The sequence below is a fragment of the Rhinolophus hipposideros genome, assembly GCF_964194185.1.
Source record: "Rhinolophus hipposideros genome assembly, chromosome: 7".
Taxonomy (NCBI): Eukaryota; Metazoa; Chordata; class Mammalia; order Chiroptera; family Rhinolophidae; genus Rhinolophus; species Rhinolophus hipposideros.
Window position 1 is genome coordinate 75,111,766 of NC_138053.1, and position 14,093 is coordinate 75,125,858.

General features: G+C 41.3%; 1 protein-coding gene across 2 annotated transcripts in view; it reads right to left on the minus strand.

Annotated features, from left to right (window-relative positions):
- Nucleotides 1–1,549: 1,549 nt before the first annotated feature.
- The window catches only part of OSMR (oncostatin M receptor), a 51,198-nt gene continuing 38,654 nt past the window's right edge, over nt 1,550–14,093 (minus strand). Inside the window, exons 12-18 of one of the 2 annotated variants that reach the window (XM_081054353.1) lie at nt 11,414–11,587; nt 10,259–10,363; nt 8,977–9,150; nt 8,189–8,356; nt 5,138–5,219; nt 4,553–4,625; nt 1,550–4,228 (exon numbers count right to left, since the gene is read on the minus strand). In XM_081054353.1, coding sequence (XP_080910479.1) covers nt 3,656–4,228; nt 4,553–4,625; nt 5,138–5,219; nt 8,189–8,356; nt 8,977–9,150; nt 10,259–10,363; nt 11,414–11,587 — 1,349 coding nt within the window. In that variant the 3' untranslated portion in view covers nt 1,550–3,655. The remainder of the gene's footprint in view (nt 4,229–4,552; nt 4,626–5,137; nt 5,220–8,188; nt 8,357–8,976; nt 9,151–10,258; nt 10,364–11,413; nt 11,588–14,093) is intronic. The other variant, XM_081054354.1, reaches the window with a different exon arrangement.

A 14,093-nucleotide genomic window follows, 5' to 3' on the forward strand; every position in this document is an offset into this window, starting at 1 on the left:
ATTTTTTTGAGGAATTAATATACAACATAAATGATGATAGTGTGATTTCTGTGGAATGTATTTGATTTCTCAGGCAGAAATCAGATCAGATAGGATAACCTACAGCCACCTAGTGGCAAAAGAAAATATCACAAAGGAAATTACCAAGCTCAGAGAATAAAATTCAATGTCAAAGCTACATTACAGTTGATGAAATGTGGTAAAATTATGTCTCATTTTTAGAAATAGATTTGTTTTGGGTATTTTGGTCTTTAAGCACATTTCTACATACTATTTCCCCATTGTCTTCCACTGTATGTCATTCAACAAGAACAGTAGGTCCCCATATAAACTAAAAAATATAGTTAATAATCATCATACAACTGATCTATGAAAAATGTGATAATATAACTGAACTTTAGAAAGTTTGTTTCATTTAAAAAAATTATTTGATGTACAAAAATATTCAAAAATAAAATACAGTCTTAGCCCATTTCGGAGGCTATAACAAAATGTCACAGACTTGGTAGTTTATAAACAACAGAAATATATTTCTCACAGTTCTGTGCCCGTGTGATCAGGTGAGGGCCCTCTTCTGAGTTCGACGCTTCTTGTGTCCTTACATGGCGGAAGGGACTGTGGAGCTTCCTAGGGTCTCATAAAAGCATTAATCCCATTCTTGAGGGCTCCAGCCTCATGACCTAATCACCTTCCAAAGGCCACAACCACCAATACTATCATCTTTGGGGGGAATAATCATTCAGACCATAACAACTACTTTTGTATTGATTTCAAAAAAAAAAGAAACCAGAATATACTAAAACTTTGTGTCTTTAAGGCTTATGGAAGACTAAGACAACTGTATTTGCTTAGTCCTTTAAACTGAATATACTTAGTGATTGTGTTGTATATCCTCTTAACTGCTAGTTCTAAAGGCTTTTTGTTTTTCTGTTGTATCTCTTTAAGGGTTTTTAAAGTTCTACTTTACGAAAAGTGTTTAATATGTTTTGTAAATTCTTTGAGATGAAAGCCAGCTTATCTTTCCACAGAGCTCTCAGAACAAACATTAGCTGTTGTCTAATTCTAGCAGAGAATCAGTTTCACTTGAACGTGTGAGTCAGGTGTTAGAATGTGAGCAGGCACTTCCTGCGAGGCCAGGACCCTGTGGTGTGACTAGGTCCCTGCTCCCTTCCTGAACCATCGTGGTACCCTACACACAGCTAAGGACTGGTCTCCAGGCCGATGAGGTAGTTACAGGTCACTAAAGCCAGTCCTGCCCCATCAAAATATCCTGATATTTCTAAGGAATTATTACTAATGTGAATTTAGATGTGATTTTCCAAAAGATGTATTATAGCTATGTTAGGAAAAGTAAAGTCCATTTAGAGAAACAAATATTTACAGATGAAATCATATGATTTGCCTTAAAATAGTATCAGGAAGGAGAGTGGATAAGGATATAAATGGCCTGAAACAGCCATGAGTTAGTGGCTTTTAGAGCTGAAGGTAGTACATTCACTAAACTATTCGACTTTTGTGTATATTTGAAATTTTCCATGAGTTTTTTTTAAATCCATTTAATTCTACTGACATATGAATACAAATTTCTGAGTTTCTAAATAACACTTCCTAAAACAATGCAGTTAAGATTATATATAATACTAAAAATTAAGGTATAAATATTAATTTATTTAATTGTTATAAACATGAGAGAGGAATGTTTATAGCCAAAACTATAGTTAGAGTGATACCATAAGCACAAAGTTACATAGCTCAGCTACGTAACTTTCCTACTGGTGTGGTGTTATATTTCAGAAAGACGTCTTCATTTGATTAGGCCAGTGATTCTCCAAGTTGAGCGTGCATCTGAATGCCTGATGAAAAAATATATAGATTCCAAGCCTTGTGCCACAGAGATTTCTGATTAGGAGGTTTAGAGTGGTACCCAGACATTTACATTTTTTTAGTAAGCTCATGAGGTGATTTATCGGCTATCCTAATTGTTAGATTTTCATTTCATTGAGGCAGAGAAAACACACAAAATAATGCAATGGTGAAATATTTTAATTGAGGCTTATTGCAACAAAAATGACTTCAAGGTTTTGTGGATTATTTTTCAAAGCAAATCTATATGAAAGATACTATTTACAAAGCAGCCCTCGCTGCCATTGACATTTCTGTGTACGTGAATCACTGCATCGTGCATGACAAAGGAACACAAAGAGGGTAAGTGGTGGCAATACTGGCCCCAAAGTCTTCTCAAAACTGTTATACTAATCAAGATACTCGTTTGTACTATGTTAGGAGTTGATAACCAATTTTCTTAGCAAAGGGCTTAGACACATGTAAAGAAAAGGTGGAAACGCCTTTTGAACAGAAGTCCTGGTTTGTCTGGGGATATGTAGGCCAGCTGACATCTCCCTAAAGTGAGACATGGGTCCTTCCCTCCCTCTTCACAGTGTTGATGGCACAGTGCAGAGCATTTGGTACCAGAGGCAGTGTGACGTCCACCACAGCAAACAAAAAGGAACCCCCATTTGTGCTTGTTTAGAAATGTGGTCAATACACATTAAGGTTGGGTAGAAGGAAGAGAAAGGAATGAACATGTATTGAGCACCTATTATATACCAGGTGCTTTGCATATATTGGTTCAAGGAGACAAAGCTGCTGCTGAGCCGAAACAGAATTTCTCCCCTCCAGATAGCTTTTGATTATTCTAGACAATGTCCAACAATGCGGTTTAATTGTTAGGTTACCATAGTAGGAATATAAATTAGGGTGTTATGTTGATTCAAAACAACTTGTTGCAGAGTCCAAAGGAGGCTAAATGAAAACAGGTCATTTATATATTATAGTTCTTGAAATAAAAGAGCAACCATAAAATGTGCATGGAATTACTCAATGATATACTTTCCTTTTTCTATTTGAGGTAGTCATCAAAAATTAGGGTAGAAGACTGGTGTCTATCAAGGAGGAGAGCACTTATCTTGACACTAGGTCAGAAGTTCCTTGCCAATCCCTCTCTCACTGTGCTAAGCTAGATAAAATGACAATTGTGGGGATCTTACTGATTTATTCATATCTTAGCTATTAGACAAGGTCTGTGCCCCAGAAGAGTTCATTTTACCGTGCCAATGAACTCCAAATTCTTATTACTGCAAGACAAGTTGAAAATCTGTTTTGGTCTCAAACATCTGTGACTTTTTCATCAAATACATTCAGAATACATTATCATTGACAATCTATGCTTTAGAAACAGATCTGTGGACTTTATTAAAGCCTTAAATCTACTTCCTTTACTCTTAATACAGTAAACGTGGGGGTAAAACTTAATGGAAATAATTTCTTGCTAAAGGCTGACCTTGTAGGACCGTAGCCACCCTGTCCAGTACTGTGGGGTGGCGTCTGTTCCCATGTGAAGTGCCAGGGTGGCAGTTGGGACGCCTGTTCCCATGATCCTGCCATTTCTACAGCAAGCCTGCTCCAAGGAAGGATAGTAAGTTTCATAGCTACTGAACTCGGAAACCTGGCAAGACGATAGCGGTCGTACGTAAATCAGACTTGCCAGTGGTGATAGCTCACTGGGAGCAAGCACCGAGGTATCTGGCGATAGAACGGTGCTGGCTGTGCTTTTCTGGGTGCCTATGTAACATGAAGGTAGGACCTGGGTACACGATTAGCGGCGCTCTTCACCTTGATCTAAAAGGGTAACCGAGGAGAGGCTGCTGTTCTCACTCGGGGAAGGCGAGGCAAGACCCAGGGATACAGCCATTTGCGTTCTGTACTCAGAACAGAGTGCTGGCCCCGGTGGATTTGTTGGAAGGCTGTCCTTGTCTCCAGACGTGGGTGAAGCCAACTGGGACACATAATTCAAACTAGTTTCTCCAGCTGGGCTGTCTCTCGAGGAGTTCACGTAGTTTTCTTCTAGTGCCTTTAACAAATTTTCAGGTGAGGTCAACAGTGCCAGCTGACTTGGTGGGGTTTTGAGGGGTACAGATACATGGCCACAGGAACCAGAGTCGGAAGCTGCTTGATTGTAGGTGAAGTTCTCAAAACAGATGCAGGGGCCAGGGCCGGAGTAGTTCTCTGTTGGGAGGAGGTAAAGGTAGGCGGGCTTAGTAAACTCCATTTCTGTGAGTGACTTCCTGGCACCTAAGAACTGGATCTTACTCCCTTCCAGCTTATTGACAACTTCAATAGCATCTGGAACGCAGTCATTGATGTTCATTATTGTTGGGTGATGATTCTCCTGCAACACAAACAAAAAAATACGTAAATATAACGTGTGTGTACATCAGGGTAGATGAAGTAGGAGAAATGTACTTAGAGCTCCAGTTTTTCTCATGTTTCATCCTGGTCACATGTTAATTGGTTGTGGTGTTGAAAACCAAAGGATTCCCCCTGACAGAAGAAATCAAAGTTCCGTTCACCCATTTCAAGGCTATGGGAACAGAGGTGGCTTTGCTCTTTTATAGCTTCCTGAAGAAGCCTAGGAAAGTATGATTATTACAACCCTCACCCTGGATTAGGATTTAACAGGTATATGGTATCCATACAATTTCCCAACATTTACCTTGTATTTTATTAATGACAGGACACTGCTCTTGTAAGGGTCTGGAATGTCAGGATAACACTTCTCCTTCATCCTAGAAAAACAGTGAACATGAGACTGAATTTTGCAATAGGGCGGAATAGTTAAGAGTTGAGAACTCTGGAGGCAGATTCCCAGGTTCTAATCCTTGCTCTATGGCTCACTAACTGTGACACTGGGCAAGCTACTTAAATTAACCCTTCTGTGCTTTAATTTCCCCATTGGTTCAATGGAGATAATTACTGTACTTATCATAGTGTTGTGAGGATGGAATGAGTTGTTACATGTAAAGTACTTAGAACAATGTCAAGCGCATAGTAAGTGAAATATAAATGTTAGCTATTGTTATTGAACAAGTTTTGCAATCTTTTCAAGTAGTTATTGTTTTCCTTATCTAGTGACCAGAAAAGCAAAATGGTTTAAAAATTTGTCATATTTTCTTCTGAGGCTCCCTCCTCTGTCCTTTTCCTTTTAGGCACTTTTTCTCAGATTCAACGTGATTTGTTTTACTAAATTCCTTCCTAGATTTTGCTCTGACTTCTTGGATAACCTCCCCCACACACTTACCATTGACTCGTTAAGTAACACAGGACCATGAGTAGCACAAGGCAGACAATCATGGGGAGGATGATACGCATCAGTACGTGGGCTGCAGAAGGAAAAAGAAGGGCATATTTTGAATGAGTACTTTTCCCTCCTCAAAAGAATAAAAATAAGTTTAAGGTTGAGAGTAATTTTATATATTTTTTATTCTCAAACATCTATTTACATGAGATTCAATAAGAATTCTGCCTGACGGGGGGTGGGAGGGGAAACAACCAACCAGCCAACACAGGGAACCATTTATCTGCAACACTTGTGACTTAAACTCATTACTTCTTCTGACAGATTGGATCATTACTGCCCATGCTTCTCTCCCTGCTGTGTTAGAATTACACTCCACATTCTTGCCAAAGCCTCATGGTAGGTGCAGTGTACTTCTCCGGCCCTGGACTTAGGCCTCAGCCACGTGACTTGGTTTGGCCAGTGGGATGTTAGTAATTGTATTGTTAGTAGCCGCTTGCTGTGTACTTGCACAGTTTGCTTGCCCTCTTGTGCTCCTGGGATCCACTGTGACAAGAGTTTGTCCCTCATTGCCACTATGCCTTCAGTCCAAGCGCCAGAGTGAAACTATATGAAACAAACCTAGACTTGACGGAAGCTTGGAGCCTAGCCTGGCCCAGCCTACATCAGCCAAGCCATGAGCATAAAAAGAAGTATCTGTTTTTGTATGCCACTGACATGTTGAGGTATTTTGTTACATATCAAAAATTGACTAACGCTTCTAGTCAGTCTCTAATACAATGAATAAGTCTTAATCTGGGATAATTATTCTATTTTGATTTCTCAGAGGTAAAATGCAAATTGCATAGGGAGGGTTTGGAGGCTGCCATTCACATGTACACATATTCTGTTCAATGCACGAGCTTCCCTGCTTTCCCCACTCCCCAGCCGCAACACTCAGTGTCCTGTAAGGAATGGGGTTTGGGGTGTGTGTGTGTGTGTTAGATAATGCTGGAGATTTCTAAGGGCGGGCTGGCCTGGGTAATTCCAAACCTGGTGCTATGAGACAGCACAAGGCTCTGGAGAAAAGGATGTAAGAGGTACAGCAAGGTAAGAGGATGACAAACCAAGCACCTCAACAATTGGCCTCAAATGAACCTTGATGCCAGGAGAAGGGTCAGACACTCCCGTCCTCATACCACTGAAAAACATCTTGCTCTCCAGATCAGTACTTATGATGGCTACCATTGGTTTTAAAATTTGGTTCCATTGTGTATTTTTATAATGTATTTGAGGATACGCCTGGAGAGCTAACCATAGTAATTTCCAAAGTCCAGATAGGTTTACTAGACTTTTTACCGAAATATAATATATGCATATAGAAAGGTACTCAAAAGTCTACGGCTGGGTGAATTTTTACAAACTGAACACAGCCATTGTAATCAGTACCCCAGCCATGAAAAAACATTACCAGCTCCCCAGAACGCTCCCCGGGTGTCCCCAGCAGTCATTTTCTCCTCCCAAGGTAACCACTATCTTGTCTTTTAACAACATAAATGCCATTTGCCTCTTTCTGTACTCTATAAATGGAATCAGGTAGTAAGAGTCAGGTCTGGCTTCTGTCACCCAGCATTGCATCTGTGACTCACCCATACTGTTTTGCTAACTGAAGAATGTCATTCTCATTACTGCAATTATGCAGCAATTCATTTTCCCTTTTAAGAATAATCAATATAATCAACTGTCACAGCAAAGGCTAAGGAGGTTTAACACGAATAAGGGAGATAAATGAAATCAGAAAATATACTTGAGATAAAGATAATTATATGTATGTATTACACACACACACACACACACACACACACACACACACCTCTACCACCCAAATAAATACCAAGGTAGGAGAAAAATAGCATGAAAAATGAAAATGAATTTAAAATTAACTCCAAAATAGCACGAGTGCTCAAATGATGTGACTCATTGACTGAAATCTTAATCTGACTATGAGAGTTCTGGCCTTTGGCTTAGAGACCTGGGGCCATGTTTCAGTTTGGTGGTGAACAGCAGTGAGTGCCCCAAACTGCCACTGTAGTCGTGTGTCCTCATCACTGGTCAGGGCACCCAGGGTCAGCGGTTCTGCCTGAGGAGCCCATTCCATCCTCACAGCCCCGCCTTCAGCAAAGAGACCCCTCACTGGTAGGGGACAGCTGGTAACTTCAGGCAGACATTTTAGCCTATTTGTTATTCACAGAGAAGTTTCTTCAGAGTTCCCTTGCAGTGTGGACCTTCTATATTACCCTGTTTGCTACCTTCTTTTCTCCTTCTCCTTCCATCAGTATCTATTTTCTCCGCCACCTTTCTGTTCATGGAAGGTCAGGGTTTACCAGGAGAATCTTATTTACCATTAACCAGTTCCTGCCATTCTCCTTCCTCTTCTATCTGCACCTTTCAGACCAAAGGCATTTTGAAAACATGGATCTCTTTATCTCATCCTTTCCCCACCAGCTCTGCAAACGCCTGGTTTGTGAACAAAGCCTTCTTGCCTCATCACATCCATCTCTAATCTGCCCCAGAGAGGCAAAGTCAGGAAGCAATTAGTTGGCCACTGAAGGAAACCAGCCAGAAGGCTGGCGGCAGAGAGTAATCCAGCTGAGAAAAACAGCACCGCCCTTCTCCAGACAGAAGTCATGTGGCTCTTCCAAGCCAACAGTGAAATATGCTGTCTGTAATTTTCAAACTATTCTGGGACTGACTTCCAGAGAAATGCTTCAGGGGCCACTGAGAGAGGCAGGAGGAAGGTTCCAGGCCATAGATCAGTCAGATTAGCCCCACTAGTGTCTGTTTTGTGTAGTAGGATTTTGTACAACATTTTGTGTGTGTGTGTGTGTGTGTGTGTGTGTGTGTGTGTGAAACAGTCTCATCTAGAGAAAAAGAGACAGACTGACAGAGACAGAAAGACAGGAAAGAAAGGTTTAAAAATTCGTAATCTAGACAAAGCCCACAGCACTGCGTATGTAATTTGCCAGTTTTCCAGGAACTCCGAAAGGGGAGAGTTTCGATTTGAAAAACACTCACAGTATTCATCCGGAATGGTGACCTTGGTGAAAGCATCCTGGGGACCTTCGCCAACACTTGTGTATGGAGTGACCAAAAACTCATAGGAGGATTCCGGCTGTAGGTTTTCCACGACAAATGTCTTCTGTTCCGGGTTGTCGATTTTATATTGGCAACATACCGAATCATCTGTGGTTTAAAAAAAAAAAAAAGCTTTTTTTTTTTACAAGAAGAAAAAATTATTAAGTGTGTGATAGAGGTCTTGTGAGAGAGTTGGGCACTAACACTCTCATTGACTCATCACTGTCAACATTTTTAAATCAACCAAAAATTACATCATAATTTCACCACACTGAGGACATCGGTCAAATTTTCAAGAGCTGGCAAGAAAAACAAAAAAAATCTACTAAGCAAAGGATGCTGGTGATCCAGGAAGAGCACACAGATCTGCCAGAGACAGTAAGAGCTTGCATGAGACTTAAAAACACATTGTAATAACCGTTACCAAACTCAAAGGAAAAAAAGAAAAATGGGTTAGCAAGTTTCCTAAGTGGCAAGTTTTCTTCAGGGCATGATGGTACTAAAAATACTTCCAAAAATACCAGGTCACATTGCTTTTTTTTTTTTTTTAAGTAAGTTCAAATACTGACCCCCACCATCTTGTCCACCTACTAATTTGTTTCAGCATCTATTTGATCATAAAAGCATGCAAGAATAGAATTCAGCCTGGCCACAGTCAGACATGGCAGCCTTTCTCATGATTTCGAATAATAAGATCTGGAAGGAGTGAAACAACAAAAAGACGTCACCTGAAAGGACCACCTTTTCAAATCCTGGGTAGCACTGCTCCGCCTTGGGTTTCAGGTAGACATGGTACCCTTGGATAAAACTGCGTTGGGAGTCGGTGGAATAATCCTTCCAACTCAGAGTGAAGGAGTGGGATGTCAAGTTACTTACAGCCACTTGAGGGTTTTCTGAAGGAGCTAGGAAAGGAAATTGGGGTAAGAAAGGAGTCATGATTTGGAAATAGTCTCTGAGCATTCTAAACAGTCTCAATAGTCTCTGAGCATTCATGTAAACTAAAAGTAGAACCACAGTCAACTCCAGAGGCTGTAGGAGCTTGTGACAAGTTAAGGAATTTTATCTTTTTCTCCAGGGAGACATGCCTTAATGTCATCTGAGAGAGCTGGGAAGTTGAGCCATCTTCTTGTTCAAGCCTTGCCTTTCACAGATAAGGAAAGGGATGCCCAGAGAGACTCAGTAGATTACACAAGGTCACACAGCAAAAAAGACAATAAAGGCCTTTTTAGATTTCCTTCTGTTCCTGAGTTCTAAATAGTTGACCCTTGAACAACACGGATTTGAACCGCAGGAATCCAGTTACATGTGGATTTTTTTCAATAAATATACAGTCGGCACTCTGTATACCCGGCTTTTGCACCCATGGATTCCCAACCAAGGATGAAAAACCACTTGTTTTTGATCTGTGGTTGGTTGAACCCACAGATGCAGAGGGCCAACTGTATGCACTGTCCTACACCATTTTCTATATGGGACTTCAGTATCGTGGATTTGGGTTTCTGCCGGGGTCCTGGAACCAACCCCCTGTGTGCTGAGTGACGACTATGGTTAAGTTTGGGGGCAGTCTAAAGTTATACGTGGATTTTCAGCTGTGCAGGGGTTAGCACCCCTAACCCTTGTGTTACTCAAGGGTCAACTGTCATGTGTGAGAGAAGGTTGACAATAGAATGGACTGAGGGGGAGGGGAGGGGAGGAGGCAGAAGGGTTACGTTCCAAGAGGTCAGGGCAGATTTGAAGACCTATAGTTCCCAGGTTGAACTAATGCAGTTATCCACGTGGGTATTTGCCTTGGGGTGGTAAAACTAGCAAGGATTTTGTCTTTTGCATAACACTTTATAAATTGTCTTCAATGAAAATGTTAAAAAATGATTTTCTAAAACCCAATTTCCAGAATAATGGGACACTGAAAATTAGGAAGGGTGTTGAAATCTTCCTTTTACCCAAAGCTAAGAGTCTCCGGATTGCTCTGAACAAGTCTGCCCATGGGCCCATGACATGCTGTAAACTTACCCAGTTCCTGGGAGTATCCTGTTTTTTTCTCCAGTAAATAAGCGATCCTTTCTGTAGAAATTTCATAAATCCTGAAGTTGTATCGGATCCCTGGTCTAAAAGCATCTAGACAAGAAAAGTCAACAGATTTTCAACAACACAGAATGAGATTCTCTTTACTTCTGAAAAGGAAAAGAAGAAAAACTGAATTTGTATCCCTTTCATAATTTCCTTCTTGGGGTTTCTGCACTTCCTCTCCACCCTCTTCCCTCCTTCTGCTGAGCCTTGGAGTCCTCCATTCTTTCTGAGGAAGCATGTGGGGACCATCCTTACATTGTCCTTGGGAAGGAGAGCTCTCAAACATGCCCTTATTCGTGTGCATGAAACCGGGTGCGGAATTCGAGCAGGCACAGAAAACCACTATAAACTCTCCTTTGCCTTCAAATCCCCCTCCAGCAACTTGCCTTCTCTCTGCCCATGAAAGCCAAGTGTCTGGAAGGATTTGCTCCCATTTCCTCACTTTCCCCTCACAGCCGCACCGCTGCAATCCACCTGTAGCACCTGCCATGCCACTGACACCTCCTCACTCCCACAGACAACTGAATGCCCTCCAGGCGCCTCTGTCACCCTCTGGACCCAGACAAGCCTCACATCTTCATCTTGAGCCCAGCAGATGGCGCCACGAGTCCCCCTGTTCAAACTACAAACCTAGGCTCCTTTGATTTTTCTAAAATAGCAATCTTGAAATTACAAATCCAGTGTGGGGTAAGAGATCAAGTTTGATATGTTCCACTGAAACTGTAGGAGCTGATCCACTCCCATCAACACTATTTCCTAAACGTATCCCAAATCCATATACTTCTTTGTTTCATAAAAGCTCTGGAAAGTGTTAGAGTGTCCCTCTGCCATTCAATCGAGACCACGACTTTAGAGGAACAAATTCATGAAAATCATAAAACTGTATTCCAGCCTGATTTCCAGATATTGTCTGTCAAAGTAGATTCAAATCTCAGGCCAAATCTGATTGCAAAATTTGAAATTCTAGCCCTCATGCTGGATTTATAATTTCAAAATTGTGCGTTTATCACAAAGGATCTTTGAGATGGTCTAGACATCACAGTTGAACTTGTTTAAAGGTGGATGGAGCGAGATGGTGATATGGAAGGTTTTTCTTACCTGAGCGAATGACTGTGCTTGTGGTATTGGGGCCCAGGTTTTTCCACTGGAGCTGACAGCGCGGGTCTTGGGGATACCAGTCCACAACGTAGCCTATGACATCTCCAGATTGGGGTTTCCAAGACAAAGAGAATCCATCCTCTGTGCCTTGAATTATTCCTTCTTCAACATTTTCTATACATTACAAATAGGGCAATGTTTCAGATTTAAATAATGGAACATTTTGTAAAACTATCTAAAGAATAAAATAAACTTGAACATGCAGTGTATCCAACAGGTAGGGGCCCCACCACTTCAGTTACTATAGGAGCGTGGGGTGGGGGAGAGGAGAGATGCTTTCCTGCCTCTCCCTTCACACCTGCCCTTCAGACGCCCCTTGTTCTGACCTCCTCATACCCAACCAGACTTCAGCACCAGAAATAGCGATCAGCAAACTACTGCCCTCAGGGCAAATCCAATCTCAGGCTTGTTTTTATATGACTCTTGAAATGAGAATGGTTTTAAGATTTTTAAACAGTTGTAAAAAACACACAAACAAATGAAGAATATTGACTATGTAATGGAGACTGTATGACCTGCCACGCTTAAGATACTTACTATCTGCCCCTTTACCGATAATGTTGCTGACCTTTGACCTAGAACCATGTCTGGTACTTAATCTGCTCTCAACAAATATCTGTGGAATGAACAAATAATTGAGTTGAACTCCTGCGTGTAATGCTGGCTGTTCCTGAGCTAACTACTGTTTCTGAGATGCTAGGGGTAGAGATGGAGGTGAGGACAAACGTACAATTTGGATAGGTAGTAAGTCTCATTACACAAGAATGTACACACTACTTATGACCAAGGCTGCCACCTCAACATATTTCATATGCCAGGGTTGTTTCCATAAGGTCTTACTGTTGGCAAAAAGGTGATATGGTCTTAATGGATATCCAGTTCTAGTGATCTAGTGTCACCCTAGATTTTGAGGGATGAGGACTTCTACGTCCCAAGGCTCACTTCACATCCTGCCACTGTTAACAGAGCTGTGGTTTCAGCTGGGTGGTCGAGTGAAAGCACACCCTGATCAAAGAGTGGGCCCGCAAGCAGCTGCTCAGAAAATCAACCCATGAGGACCAAAGATTGCATAGTACAGACTTACACCAAACATTTACTCCATATTTATCTGCAGTTCAAATTTAATGGGGTGCCCTGTATTTTATCTGGCAATCCTTATTATCACTAAACATTAATGAGAAAGCGTGGTGCTATTAAATTTTCTGGACACTGAGTTATTACCCAGCTTTTGGGTGTATCCAAAGGAATGTGGAGTCCTGGGTACGAGGCGGGGGTTCCTTCCCCAAGAAGGCCTTTGTATATCTTGCCTACATGGCTTCCCTCTCCTCCTTCATCAAAGAAACAAATCTCAAGGTGACATTTTTCACTTCACTTATTCACGCTGACTAAAATTTCACCCTGACTTAGAATCATAACTCTAATCAAGTTGCTTCTTTAAAATTGCAAATATGTTTTGAGGAGTACATAGAGAGACGTAAATCGTCTTAACCTCATTGGTCTCAGCATATCAGTGACTTTACTCACTTTAGTGACTTAAGTATGTGACCACTTAAGGAAGGTTAGAGAGAGCCTCACTGGCAGAGGTAAGGGGGCCTGAAAGCAGGGCATAGGGAGGGAAGGTATGGAAGGAACCCAAACCTCGGGAAGACCCTACAACAGATAACACTGATCAGCAGTGTTGTTTGGACTGGGCCTCATGTGGGGTGTTCTTTCTTTTATCCACCAGCTCCTCCAAGTAGGTGAAGGAAATGCCTGCTTTGACTGTTCTGGTCCCAGTAAAGGCAGATTACAACTAGTGACTTCCTTCCCTAATACAGTCCTGACAAGCAAAGGTTATGTTAAATAACTCCTTAGTTTTTCTTCCATGCCACTACCCTAACTTCTTTTTTTTTTTTTTAGTTGGCACAAAGGATAATTCTTAAAATTAAAATAAAACAAAGCAACAATACCCTCTAATCTGGCCCACTTAACCCCAATTCAAGTCGACCATGAATGATAGGTATAATACCACCTGACATAACCCCATAAGCAGGGTCTGAAAAACTTAATTGCAGTAACTGAAGGGTGACATTACTATAAGGCTCATGAATGACATCCAATGTCAATTGTATTATATTCAGCTGTGAACTGTCTCATAGTGTGTTACTGTGGGGATTTAGTGTACCCAACCTCTTTTCACAGCTCTCCCTAGAAGGAAATTAATATCACTACTGATTTTAAGGTCAAGGGCATTTCCACCTCATTTGCTCTTTCACATGCTAAGGGATTAATTAGCTAGCTACCATCCTTTATTCTACAGCTTTGGCAAAGCCCCTCTTGAAAGGTGATGCCAGTTCTCCTTATGACCTCTGGAAATGTTCACCCCTTTCTAGGGGTGGGGGGCAAAGGATAACGACATATTTTACAATATAATAAATGCAACTCTTTACTTCCTCAGCCACAAAGTACATTCATACCACCTCTATCAGTTAGGACTGTTTGTTACTGTTGCATTTACGTGAGTAAATTTGAGGTAATTTCCTAAGTTTCCTTAGGAAATTCTTCCTAAGTTGAAGAATCTTCTGGGCAGAAATGTCCTGAGCGATGGTTGAAATGTCATTCTTCCCACACTGAGGACTGT